This window comes from Juglans microcarpa x Juglans regia, chromosome 1S (genome assembly GCF_004785595.1).
Source record: "Juglans microcarpa x Juglans regia isolate MS1-56 chromosome 1S, Jm3101_v1.0, whole genome shotgun sequence".
NCBI classification, from domain to species: domain Eukaryota; kingdom Viridiplantae; phylum Streptophyta; class Magnoliopsida; order Fagales; family Juglandaceae; genus Juglans; species Juglans microcarpa x Juglans regia.
In genome coordinates, this window is record NC_054595.1 from 10,037,746 (window position 1) to 10,052,084 (window position 14,339).

Here is a 14,339-nt window from a genome sequence, read left to right on the forward strand (position 1 = left end):
TTCCAAGTACACCACATAAGACATAATGGCACTATCTTCCAAACAACTACAATTTGACGATTGCCCTGAATTCCTCTCTATTAAGCCAAAAGACTCACCACCCACCTAAGCATCACCCAAGCAATGCCAAGCCTAGCAAACATTTCATCCCATAAAACCTTAACCACATCTCAGTGAACAAGATGATGGTCCACCGATTCTCCATTTCTTTTGTACATAAAGCACCAATCCATTATAATAATACCACTCTTTTTCAACTTGTCAATAGTCATAACTTTCCCGTGAGAAGCCAACCAGCCAAAGAAAGCAACTTTGATTGGCACTTTACTTCTCCAAATGCTCTTCCCAGGAAAATCTATAGGAGGATGGGTCGACATAACCTTTTACAAAGACCAGACCGAAAAATTCTTATTACTAGGGTGATTCCACAGCAACCAATCCTCCCCTCTAGACTTTATATTTAGTGCATATAACAAGCTGAAAAAATCAGTGATATCCCCAACCTCTCAATCCTAGGCAGCTCTAATGAACCTCATAGACCATTGTGGAGAACGAGTAGAATTATCCATGTAATCACCCATAGCATCCTTATCCAATGCCATCCTAAAAAGAGAAGGGAAAGCATTCTTCAAAGAAATATCACCACACCATAATCATGCCAAGATCTGATCCGAGATTCTCCACCCACCTCAAATCTGAAATTTCTGAAGAACTCCCCATCCATTTTGAATAAATGTCGACACTCCTACAACGTAAATTTACTCATTGCGCTATTAGCATCTTTCCTTATTTCTTTGAGAGTGGAGATTGATGACAGGTGTTAGGCGTTTAAAGGTGGAATCGAAGACTTTTGTGTATTCAAAGAAGGGTGGAATTGCATTCACATTACTGAAAAAAGCAGAAGGGTGGTCAAGCATGTCTCCTTAAGTGGGTCGACGACTTCATGGGTGGCAAAGGTAGAGGAATGTTTAGAATTCTCTTGGTGTGAAGGTTTTTTCAGAAAACTGCGGATGGGTAATAGAGTTTTTACTATTCAACACCACGTTAATTCAATGGGTCGGTTTTTGCAGTTGATTGAGTATGAGAATGGGAATAAGAGAGGTTTTTTGGTTACTCCTGAAGGTTTAAATGGTAATGGCTGGGAAGGATTTGCGCATTACACCCGTATGGTTGTTGGTTTCAAAGCCTCGTTTTGGTAGATGTAAACAGAGCACATGACTCTCTTCCTAAACACTCTATGGTTCGGTGTGGGGAGGGTTCTAGAAGCGTGCCATCTATGGGGAGGTTCTTCCCTTCCAAAGGAGTCTCATATGTTTTGGTACTAAGGTCATCAGCGTGTTCTCCGGCAGGAAGCAGTTTGAATGTGGTGGAGGGTCATTCTCAAAAGAACAGTAAGGTGATTGGTGGTGATGGTAAAAACGGCTGGCAGTTTGCTCCTCATGTTGACAATTGCCATGCAAAGAAGGCTGGTGGGGGTGGCAGTTGGTATCCTGATGGTTGCTCGAGGGTGGGGGAAGTCGAAGGAGTTCTATGGGCTGTTAGAGCTGAGTTGTTGGGGGTAATGGAGAAGATGAATGGCCTGATGAACCAAGTTGATTTGGGTTTGGGCCTGATTATGGGCTTGGGTCGTGGGTTGCATGGCCCATGTATTTTAAATCCTCCTGCTGATAAAGCTATTGGACCTAAAGAGAATGCAGGTTGTGACGCTAGGCCGAGTTTGAAGAATAATAAGGCTTTGTTTGGATAGTCAGATGAGATGAGATGAGATGAGATGAGATGAGATGAGAAATCTATGAATAGCAGTGAAATGGTTTGTAAATTGTAGTGAGATAGTTTAAGTTAAGATTTTTATTAGGTTTCGAGAAAGGAGAAAGAAAAAAGTGAATAAAAATATTATAAAGTTAAAATATTGTTAGAATATAATTTTTTAATATTATTTTTGTTTTGACATTTGAAAAGATTGAATTGTTTTCTGTGTCTTATATGGAAGTTTGGGACAGTTGTAATGATTAGTAATGATTAGATGAAACAATTTGAAAGAGAAATTGAAAAGTGTTTTTGTTTGAGTAGTGTTTGAATGTTGAGATGAGATGAGATGCGGCTAACTATGTATCCAAACGGAGCCTAAGTCTGGAGGGCCAAATTCGAGGCTTGGTGGGCTGGGCTTGAAGAATAAAAAAGTTGGAGGGCCGAATTTTAGGCCTGCTCCTACAGAGTGGCGGGTGAAACCTGTATCTGGATCTACTTCTTTAGGTATGAGAGCAAATAGTCCTATGATCTCGCTAGCGGCTGTTCTGGGCTCCTCGTCGTCGCAGACAAGGTTGACGGTCTCCAACGACCCTCCGGCGAGTACCTTGGAACAGGTTCTAGCCTTGGTTTTCGTGGCCAGTTGCGGTGAGGTGATGGTTTCTTCAGGGGTTGCTCGGAATGAATGTTTTTCTCGTCTTCAAGGTGACGATAGACCTTCTCTCTCCTTTGTTTTCCATTAGTTATCTCCAAATGGTGCTGAAATTGTTATGGGGAAATTTTCAGATGTCATTGCATTTGCCGATGGTGAGAGGATGCTTTCTTTGGTGAACAAAGACAAGGATTCTTCCAGGGTTTTGTGTACTTCGAAGATGATGTTGAGGACCTTTCGGATGATGAGGAGTTCTTGGATGATTAGTCTATGGAGGTATAGGTTGGGGAATACTTGATGGCTTGTTCTTTTAAGAATGTGGATGATGGTTTTGGGTGGGGTTTTGCAGGTGTGTATTTTGGCTCATATTGACCATGCAATTATACCACCAAAAGTAAGTCGAATATGGTGAAGTATTGGTCCAAGGTGACAACACTAAAAGCTTTTAATTATTGATTAACAGCATGAAAATTCCAGAGCATCATATACACAAGAATCAAAAGCTGTGCTTCAAGATCCTGATTAGAGTTCTTGCACCTTGATCTTTAAGTTTGTTTTTTTTCCCAATTAATTTAGGACTTAAAAATGGAAGTGATAGAGATAATTTCAGAACAAATGCTTAAAATTGATCTAGGATTTTTTCATGGTGCTCGTAATGGTGGAAACAACTGATTTTATTTTTATATAGGCCCTATTTTATTGCCAACGGTTAATAAGAATGCTTTTTTCCTCCGAAGAAATGCAACTTGTTTGCCAATTTAATATGATATTGTCTGTGTTACAATCACCCAAATGATTTACTTAGAATATCCATGCTTTCTGAAGGAGATTAGCATAATTTTGATCTTTAAGCCTGGCCTTATTTTCTTCTGTCATCGAGTTAATATTTAGTTCCATGAATTTATCTGGTTGCTCTTTCATAGTTAATTTTTCCTATTCATTCTACGGTTGTTTCTATAGGATTAAATTCTATCTATGACTTTTCTATGGCAGGATGGACAAATAGAGGTTTCTGGATCTCCTACAGAAAAGGCTGTTCTTTCTTGGGCAATCATGGTATCGTTGTTAACTTGATCTAGTGCCCAAGGTTGTTTCTTCTTATACACTGTAGAGTTCATTTTAGAATTGATTTGTGCTGTAGCTGGGAATGCAATTTGATGTTGTGAGATCAGAGTCAGTTGTTCTCCATGTCTTCCCTTTCAATTCAGAGAAAAAGCGTGGTGGTGTTGCTGTAAAACGGGTAATTGACTTATACCAAGATCTCGTTTTTTTTTCATAACTGTGTTCTTCATGTTTGATGAGGAAATTTAACATTAATTTCTTAAAGTGCATTCAGTGCATTTCTTTTTTTCTTTTGGAGAAACTTAGAGCCACACTGTCAAGTCATATCTTTTAATTAGAATAGACTAATCCTGACCAATCCACTGTGTTGGGCTTTGTTGGGGTGCTTAGATTCATAGTTGCCTATGAGCTTAAGCTTCTCGGACATGGTTTTAATGTAGGTGATCATCAGATCGAACATAGATCCCATTCTGTTATTTGAAGGAGAAATTTCCGTGTTGGGCCGTGCTCATTGAGGGAAAACTTGGGTCCACACTTGAAGAGGAGTGATATAAGACTTGTTAAGATATTAAATTTATTTATTTTTCTCTATTGGGTTAAGCTTTTGGAACAATTGGTAATTTATCAGTTTTGTTGACCAGTATCAACCCAAGGGTATTTTTGACCCATAATTTGGTACATCTGTGCATGCTATTAATATGTGTGATAAAATGTAACAAATGGTTGTTGAAAAAGGTTTTTTCAAGAAGGATGCCTTCCAAGCTCAAATTGGACATCAAAGAAAAAATCTAATTCAACTTTATAATTGATAACCCCACCCGACCGTTTAATTATTTAATAAAAACTTTTGAAATCCTTGAAAATAAGATGTTAATCTACGCGCAAAATGGATAGAGTACAAGATGTTCATGTCAAGTTTAATGTTTCGTCACTTACATTTAGAGGAATTGTTTACCGCTTAAACCAACTGGTGCCTACCGTTCCAAATTATCTACTCTGAAACTTTGGCAACTCCGGAAGTTGGGTTAGAGGTTTACATGGAAATGATAAAAGATTTGTAATATTTTTTTAAACAGTAGATAAGAATTTTATTGACGAGAAGTAGGCATAGCCTAGGTACATGGGACATATACAAGAGCAACACCTAGGCATGATTGACTAGGGATAGATGGAATTCATGGATTTTCATGATTGACCATTGAACTAGTATCATTGCATGTTAATTTTATATGTTGAGCATCTCTCTTGTTTGCCTAATTTGCCCAATTTAGCAATTGCTCATGAGCTTTCATAAATAACTTTTGTGGCAGAATGAGTCTGAAGTTCATATACACTGGAAGGGAGCAGCTGAGATTGTTCTAGCCTCATGTAAAGAGTATCTTGACTCAAATGGTTGTCTGCAATCTATTGAAGAAGATAAGGTCAGGAACGGTGGTTTCTTGCTTACAATACCACTGAAGTAAGTTTCTGTGAAAGCATGGCAACAAAAAAAGAAAAAATCAAATAAAAACCCAAAGGAATTAAATAGCAGAAGTTATGTAAATTAAGTGAAAATGTAGATTCAAGAAGTTATGGATGAAGAGTGCATACATTATTTTATGTACATGAATCGTGGCTCTTGATAACGTGAACAGAAGTTGTCGTTTAAAATGGTGGTAAGTCACTGTGTGGAAATAGCTAGCCATTAGTTGCATAAACAAACATATCCCATCACGAAGATCATGAACAATTCAAAGTATTTGAACAGCAGTTGTCCTTTAAGATGGTGGTAATGCACAATATATAGAAAACAGACATGATTGTCAAGGTAACATGATCTAGAAAAGAAATTTAGTTTCAGTTCTAACTAAAACAATGATATTTTAATCTTGCCGGTAAGAAATCTTTTTGGGTTTTGCTACCAATTGGTCTGTTAAGCTATGGATTTGTTATGTGACCATTGATGCAAACTCTTGTTGACCAATTTACACGAATGACTTAGCATTAGCAGATTGATATCATTTTGTTTAAGGTGAATGTCATTTGAAGCATTGAAACTTGTACTTAAATTTTGAAACTATGCCCCAAATGTTTTCCCCAGGACTTCTTTAATGCAGCTATTGACAACATGGCTGCAAGCAGTTTGCGATGTGTTGCCATTGCATATAGATCATATGAATTGGACAAAGTTCCTACTGATGAGGAGTGTTTAGCTAAATGGGTTTTACCCGAACATGGTCTTGTTTTGCTCGCTATTGTTGGTATAAAGGTAAACATCAAGAAACGAAATTATTAATTTACCATGCATTATTGTTCTTGCTTTCCTTTATGAGAATTGTTAATTTATAATCAAGTATATCCAATGAATGTATAACTGTTGGATATAAGAGGGTAGTGTGTGATTTTGCCCCAACCCACCATTTTCCTCTATTCCAATTCTTCTTTTCTCTAAACTCCATCTCTTAAAAAATAAAAAATAAAAAAAAAAACTACTTGGTATTAGAGCAAGGTTACTAGGACATTTTTTGAATTTACTCAGTCTCTCTCTTCCGTTTATTTTCTCTCCAACCCACCATTTTCCTCTATTCCAATTCTTCTTTTCTCTAAACCCCATCTCTAAAACAAAAAGAACTACTTGGTATTAGAGCAAGGTTACTGGGACATTTTTTGAATTTACTTAGTCTCTCTCTCTCTCCCGTGTATTTTCTCTAAAAGAAGGAGGGATATCCGTGATAGTCAAAACGGGATTGGTGTTCATAGTGTTTGATGGCTATGATGTTTTTTGGTTTTTGATGGTAGGATCTAGAAGTGGAGAAGAATTGGAATAGTATTTCTTATTTTTTAAAATAAGGTACAATCTGTATGTCTTATAGACTACAAGGAAATACCAATAAAGGAAAGAATAACAATTGCTAACAAATCTCCTAGAATGTCTCCTATGAATATTTACATAATTACAGAAATTTCTCCTATAATCCGGGGAGAGTTGACTGGATAAAGTTGGAAACTTTCCAACACTGCCCCTCAAGCTGGTTAGAAGATGTCTTCCATAGCCAGCTTGCTGATTAAATTTTCAAATTGCTCATTTCGTAGTCATTTTGTAAGTATATCTGCTACTTGTTCAATAGTAGAGATATAGGGTAAACAAATCAGTCCACCATCCAGCTTCTCCTTTATAAAATGCTTGTCGACCTCAACATGTTTTGTTCTATCATGAAGCACTGGATTGTGAGTAATGGCTATGGCAGATTTGTTATCCCGATACAGGTTCATAGGTAGTGGATTAGTGACTTTCAATTCTTCCAATAATTTTTTAATCCACAACACCTCACAAATTCCATGAGCAACTGCTCTAAATTCCTAGCTACCACATTTTTCTTTTTCGCTGCGCCATTTAACCAAATTTCCACCAACAAAGGCACAATAACCAGAAGTTGATCTACTATCGGTTATACTCCCAGCCCAATCTGCATCAGTGTATACCTCAACTTATAGATATTTATGGTCTTCAAACAATAGACCTTTTCTTGGAGTTCCCTTTAAATATCTCAGGATTCTATAAACTGCATCAAAGTGGTCAAGTCCTGGTGAGTGCATGAATTGGCTTACTATACTGATAGCAAAGGCTATGTCAGGACATGTATGTGATAGATAAATTAGCCTTCCAACCAATCTTTGGTACTGGTCTGTATTGGTTACTTCTTCAAGCTTGGCAGGTTGTAGTTTACAATTAGGTTCTATAGATGTCTCAGCTGCTTTACACCCTAGTAAACCTGTTTCTCCAAGCAAGTCAAGCACATATTTTCTTTGTGAAACAAAAATACCTGTTCTCGACCTTCCAACTTCCATACCGAGAAAATACTTCCAAGTCACCAAAGTCTTTAATCTCAAATTCATTAGCAAGCATCTGTTTGAATTTCTCAAGTTCTTTGCTGTCGTTTCCTGTCAAAATGATATCGTCACCATAGACAATTAGAATAGCAACCTTCCCTTCACTTGAGTGCTTATAGAACATGGTGTGATCAGCTTGACCTTGGCAGTAACCATGACCAGTTACAACCTTCCCAAAACGTTCAACCAAGCTCTTGGAGACTGCTTGAGCCCATTCAATGATTTTTTCAATTTACACACCTTATCTCTGGCAAGATTACCTTCAAAACCTGGTGGTAATTCCAAAAACACTTCATTCTCTAGATCTCCATTTAAAAAAGCATTCTTTACATCCAACTGGTGTAAGGGCCAGTTAGAATATACAACTAAGTAGAGTAACGCTCGGATTGAGTTTATCCTGGCCACTGGAGCAAAAGTTTCTTGATAGTCAATTCCGCATGTTTGTGTAAACCCTTTTGCAACGAGTCTTGCCTTATATCTCTCTATACTGCCATCAACCTTGCATTTAACTGTAAACCAACCTACAATTTTCTTTTCCTTTGGTAAATCAATAACTTCCCAAGTACCATTGTTTCGTAGTGCATTCATCTCTTCAAGAACTGCTAACTTCCAATCCGGATGATCCACAGCTTCCTGAATGGTCCTTGGAACAAATAGGTGAGAAATATTGGATGTAAAGGCCTTATGATTATGAGAGAGTCTGTGATATGATAAATATTTGGCAATGGGGTGTGGTACAGGCTCTTAACTCCTTTCCTAATGGCTATAGGTACATTAAGGTCAGTAGATTGATCAACTGGAAGTGTAGTAGAAGGATTGCCTAGGATTTCTAAATGACCAATTTTTGGAGGTGATGATTGATTCTGCTCTAGAATTGTGGGATGATCCTTAGTATTAGAATGATACTTGCCTCTACAAGAAGCTCAGAAGAGGGATTATTCTGTAGCAATTCTCCCCCTGTTGGTGATTCCCTTATGCTTTGTACAGGCAGATTGGGATTTCCATTTTTTTCACTATTTAAAATTTTAGTTCCTTGAATCTTTTGTAGAGGGATGTCAATGTCGAGGAAAACATTAGGCATTGGTATAGAAGTTTGCCAAAACTGATCTTCACTACTCTCTTTCTCCCCCTAAAGATAAGTTTGGTTAAAGAGGGATGTCAATGTCTAGTACTACCACTCAAGCCCTGAGCTTGTTTATTGCTGAATAGGGTATCATCAAAATAATAAAGGCCATCGATCATCCTAGCACTGCCAATTATTGTCCCTGAGCTCTGGTCCTGAAATTCACAGTGAAAATCAAAGAATATGATACTACAGTTAGAATCACAGGATAATCTACTAACAGACAGAAGATTGCAAGTAAGTTTAGGAACATGAAGGACAGATTTTAATTCTATTTTCCTGGAAATTCTAATTGAACCTGTTCCTGCAATGGGTGAAAAACTCCCATATGATTCACCCAAATCAATAATCCATCGTGCAAAGGCTAAAGAACTAGAATAGGCACTCGGCATATTACCTGTTTGGGCCAAGGAACCAATAGAAGTACCAGATATCGGATTGGATTTCAGCAATTGAAGAAGTTGATCCATCTGCTCTGAACTTAGAACATTGGTCTGGGCTTCATTTGCTTTAGGAATCACTTGGTTGTTTGTTTCCAGGTCTAGGTTTGCTGCTCTTCCAATTTGCTGGTTTTCCATGTAGTTTCCAGCAGGTTTCTCAGGTATGGCGTGGCTTATTACAATAGTCACACCATACTGGATATTTTTTATTGGGATATGACAGTTGTACAGAGGCATTAGCAGCAGCCAAACAGTAGGATTAGCAGCAACCAAAGCCGAGTTCTCCACTGTTCCATCAGCCCCTTTTTTCTTTAGCATAACATTCCGACGACAATCTTCACGTCTCAGTTTAGAAAATTCCTCTCCGATTGGAGGCAGAGTTGTCTACCAAGAATACTCCCCCTGACTTCATCAAACTCATCATTGAGTCCAGTCAAGAATTTAAAAATTCTTGCATTTTCCATCATCTTCTTGTTGTAGTTGCAATTATCAGGATGCTTCCATTCATAATCATTGAATAGATCCAAGTTCTGCCATAGTCCCTTAAGGACATTAAAATACTTAGTCACACTGTCTTCCCCTTGTTGGGTCTTGCCGATCTTTTGCTGCGATTCATAAATCTGACAATAATTTCTAAGGTCAGAATACATCTGACTAACATTATCCCAGAGTTCTTTTGCAGTAGGATAGCACATGTAATTAGCCCTAATATCTTCATCCATTGCATTCACAAGCCAAGCCATAATCATGTAATTTTCAGCATCCCATATAGCATATGATGGGTCTGCTCTGTCAGGGGCCTTGGTTTCACCAGTAAGGTACCCAATCTTACCTATCCCGCGGATATACATTCGAACTAACTGTGACCATCTCAAGAAGTTGGCTTCATTGGGATGGATATTTGTGATTTGGACTGAATGGGGTTCGGTATGGGCTACTTTGGTTTCAGTTTTGGTGTTGACCACAGGTTCAGGTCTGGCCATGGTGGAAGTTTTGGAAATTTCAGACATAATGGAGGCTGAACAGGGTTACAGCAATAAGGCCTAGGTTTAGAGGCTATGACTGCCAAAAGGAACAGAAAACCGGGCTTTGATACCATCTAGAAGTGGAGAAGAATTGGAATAGTATTTCTTATTTTTTAAAATAAGGTACAATCCGTATGTCTTATAGACTACAAGGATAAGCTAAAAGGAAAGAATAGCAATTGCTAACAATCTCCTAGAATATCTCCTAAGAATATTTACATAATTATAGAAATTTCTCCTATAATCCAGGGAGAGTTGACTGGATAAATTTGGAAACTTTCCAACAAGGGGTCACCAACCCTGTCTAATGTTGGTGGTGTAGTAGTGCTGATGAATCTGTTGTTGTCGTGTCTGTGGATCATAGCATTCAACCAAGACCAAACAATTAATTCTGCTGCATATGATGCTAATTTTATTCCTGTGGTGTCTTCTAATTGCATCTCATATTACAAATTCACAACGTACTTGTCCTTTGGATTGTGTGTAGGATCCCTGTCGCCCTGGTGTGAAAGACGCAGTCAAAGTGTGTACAGATGCTGGTATAAAGGTAGTCTCTTGCATCTTTTTGAATAATTGGTTCATATTTTTTCTATTTATAGTCATGGTGTGTTGATTTGCATTGTGCACTGAAACCATTATCATATGGACATGTACCCTTCTAGAGTATCTAGTGCATCTCCAGTTTCAGGTATTGGTGGCAGACTTATATCCTTCTAGGACTAAATTCTAGGTTCTATTTTGCTACCTATTATTTGCCTGTTCTGCAATCCTCCTTGGTCAAGGAATGAGAGTGATGAGATTTTTTTCATGAGTGATGCACAAGCTTAGGTTTTTGACCTGAAGCCATATACGAGCGGTAGACTCCACTTCAATGTCTAGGATGGTAATGGTAACTGTATGTCTATCTCTATATGGTGTTCCACGAATTCTCTGCTTCTACATTTTAAATCATCCAATATTTTAATTTATTCAGAAATAGACATGTTTTGCTTTGACATCAAACTTTTTATCGGTCTTATGCTAGTAAAATCCTTGATAATTTGATACAATTGTGTTACTGGTAAGGACAACAGGAGCAGTGCTGTTAGGGACCCCGGTCAAGTCCCCAAACACTTGCCTATCCAATCCGAAGCTTGTCTCAATGTGACCGAGTCTTAGTTCTTCTCTTGCTTGGTCCACGTCCAATGTTGGTCAAAGTGACCAAAGGGGTGATATGATATGGTGAGGTTGGGTGTTTAGGCTAGAAGGATGATGATATCAAGGGAATGGTTTAAGGTAGTGTATGGCTAGGAGTGGTAGTGGGCGCACGGCACTAGGAGGTGCTAGGGTTGGCGCCACCTTGGGTTGGTGTTTAGGGTTTGGGAAAGAATGTTGGTCGGCTAGGGTTTGGAGGAGGATGATGCTAGGGTTTGGTTGGCTTAGGAATGGATAAGGTAAGTTGGAAAGATGGAAGGAATCTTTGAGTGATTAGGGAAGTTTGAATTTGAATTTGAATTGGATGAAGTCAAGTCTCCTAAAAGGAAGGAATCACTTTAGGGAGCCTTGAGAGATTTTAGGGATTGAATGAGTGATTGGAGGGATGGAGTGATTCTAGGGAAGTTCCTAGAATTATGGGATTGGATGAGTGATTGGAGGGATGGAGTGATTCTAGGGAAGTTCCTAGAATTATGGGATTAGATGAGTGATTGGATTGAGTCAACTATCCTTGAATTAAGGAAAGTTGCCAAAGAGATGGATGGCTAGGTCAATGGTTTAGATGATGGACTTGGCTAGGGTTTGTGTTTCGGCTTTGGAGTTGGGGTAAGGATATGGTTGGCTAGGGTTGGCCGAACAAGGATAGAGAGTGATTCTAGGAAGTTGTTCCTAGAATCAAGGAACTCAATGTGGAAGTGATTTGGCCGAGATTGGTGAAGTATTTGGGTCAACTAGGGTTCCTAAATTATAGGAACACAAGTTTGGTAAGTGGAATGGGTGGCTAGGGCAAATTCAAATAAGGCAAGTGATTGCCGAAATTTGAATTTGAATTCAAATTGGGAGTGTGTTTCGGCTAGGGCAAGTTTGATGGAGGGAAGAGTTTATGGAAGATTTGACAAACTTATGGAAAGTATGACAAACACTAAGGTGGTCGAAATTTGTGTTTGGTTTGGATTGAATGGATGAAATGGGATGGATGACACCAATGAACAATGGATGAACACTAAGAATGAATTGACTCAACAAAGAATGTGAAGACTCTTTTTATGATTTAAAGATATTTTGATATGCAAGAAAATATATGAACAAGATGAAGAACATATATGAACAATGATAGATAATGGATGAACAAGATAATACTCCAACTATTGATTCACGGATTGCACAATAATTGAAATAAACCTCATAGATAGATGAACACAACTTGGATTCACGAATTGCACCAAGTTGCAAGATAGATGAAATGAACCACACCTATTCACGAATTGCAAGGTGTGATCCTCTCTTTGGGATTCACGAATTGCACCCAAAAAGCCCAAGTGCTTTAGCACCGAAGATGATCTCAAGAACAAAAGTCTACCCACTAGGGAATTTGCCAAAAGATCCTAGGGCAAATGCATAAGGTTCTATTTATAAGGAAAACAATTCGGAAACCCCCATTGGGTCCCTTGAAAAATAAATAATTAAATAATAATTAATAATAAAAATTAACCTAGTTGGCATGGGCCAAGTTGACCCATGGCATGCATGAGCCCATGGGTGGGCTAAGCTGGCTGACAGGGCCCTGGGCTGGTCTGGGCGCTGGGGTGCTGGGCGCTGGGGCGCTGGGGCGCTGGGGCGCTGGGCGCTGGGCGCTGGGGCGCTGGTCGTGCTGGGGCGCGCGCGCGCTGGGCGTGCGCGCGGGGCGTGCTGGGGCGCGCGCGCGGGCGAGGCGTGCGCGCGGGGTACGGGCGTAGCGTGCGCGCGCAGGCGCTGGGGCGCTGCGCGCGCGGGACGCGGGCGTGCTGAGGCGCCAGCGTGCGCGCGCTGGGCGTGGGCGAAACATGCGCGCGCGGGCGTTGGGGAGGCGTGTGCGCGCGGGCGCTTGGGCGCTGCGCGCGCGGGGCGCTGGAGAGGAGTGCGCGCGCGGGCGCTGGGGCGCTGCGCGCGCGGGGCGCTGTCGAGGCTTGCGCGCGCGGGCGCTGGGGCGCTGCGCGCGCGGGGTGCTGCTGAGGCGTGTGCGCGCGCGCGCTGGGCGTGGGCGAAACGTGCGCGCGCGGGCGCTGGGTAGGCGTGCGCGCGCGGGCGCTGGGGCGCTGCGCGCGCGGGGCGCTGACGAGGAGTGCGCGCGCGGGCGCTGGGGCGCTGCGCGCGCGGGGCGCTGTGGAGGCTTGCGCGCGCGGGCACTGGGGCGCTGCGCGCGCGGGGTGCTGGTGAGGCGTGTGGGCGCGGGGCGCGCACTGGGCGTGCTGCGCGCTGCGCGCGCGCGCGGCCTGCGTGCTGTGCGCGCTGTGCGCACTGGGCTGCGCGTGCTGTGCGTGCTGGCCATGCTGAAGGGGCTGGCTTGGCCACCAACCTCACTAGGCACCTTGGGCATGTCTTGGCAGGCCCCATGGCATGTCAGCTGCAGTGCTGAGGGGCTGTCATGGCTGATCCATGGCACGGTCAAGTTGGCAAATGTGAGCCATGTTCTAATTGACCCGTGCCATTCTTGCAATCTTCCTAGGGCATACACTAGACCCCTAGGGAAGTCCTTTAAGCTTGGCCTTGACTCCGGAAGTGGCCCCATCACGGTTGTCCATGTATGTCTAGGGCTATGTCCTAGGGCGGTTTTTGATGGGGTCTTAACAAGTGCACACTAGTTGTCATAATCATGGCTAATCTTTATCATGCTGTCCTCATTTATTCTTTGTAAAGCATATAGAACTACATCATCTTAAAGTCTTGAAAGACATTTCATGCTTTGGCGTTGATCCTGTGGATAACACATGAGGTTCATGCCTCCTGTTACATACCGTTCGAGTATTGTAGAGCTAGGGCTTGCCTTGTGTTTGGAGGTGAAGATAATATTTGGTTGATCCTTCCAAGAGTACGAAGTTTGAAGTCAGCTCATACTATCAAGTGTTATCTATTTCATAATATTTCTATTTTCCATGGATGAGTATTTGGAAATTCTACTGACAGCAGCTCTTGGGAAGTTTTGACTTCGGATAATCTAATGAAGAGAAATGTCATAGTTGTGGATTGGTGTTGCATGTGCCAAAGGAGCAGAGAATCTGTAGATCACCTTCTTCTCCATTGTGAAGTGATAAGAGCATTGTGGAATATGAGACTTTCATGGGAGAATTGGTCATTCCTAGATGGTTCATAGAACTACTAGATTTTTTGTTTTTTGATTAGTAAGAAATTTATTAAACCATGTAATTTGGCATAACCCAAGTAAACAGGAAATAAACCATAGAAAAACA

The 14,339-nt window shown here is 40.9% G+C and overlaps 1 protein-coding gene across 6 annotated transcripts in view; it reads left to right on the top strand.

Moving 5' to 3' along the window:
• LOC121247879 (calcium-transporting ATPase 9, plasma membrane-type-like) overlaps window positions 1-14,339 on the top strand; it is a 72,485-nt gene that overhangs the window by 34,684 nt on the left and 23,462 nt on the right. For all 6 annotated transcript variants that reach the window (XM_041146342.1, XM_041146345.1, XM_041146344.1 and 3 more), the window contains 5 exons: window positions 3,392-3,454; window positions 3,540-3,638; window positions 4,771-4,881; window positions 5,541-5,708; window positions 10,406-10,465. In XM_041146342.1, the coding sequence (XP_041002276.1) occupies window positions 3,392-3,454; window positions 3,540-3,638; window positions 4,771-4,881; window positions 5,541-5,708; window positions 10,406-10,465 (501 nt within the window). The remainder of the gene's footprint in view (window positions 1-3,391; window positions 3,455-3,539; window positions 3,639-4,770; window positions 4,882-5,540; window positions 5,709-10,405; window positions 10,466-14,339) is intronic.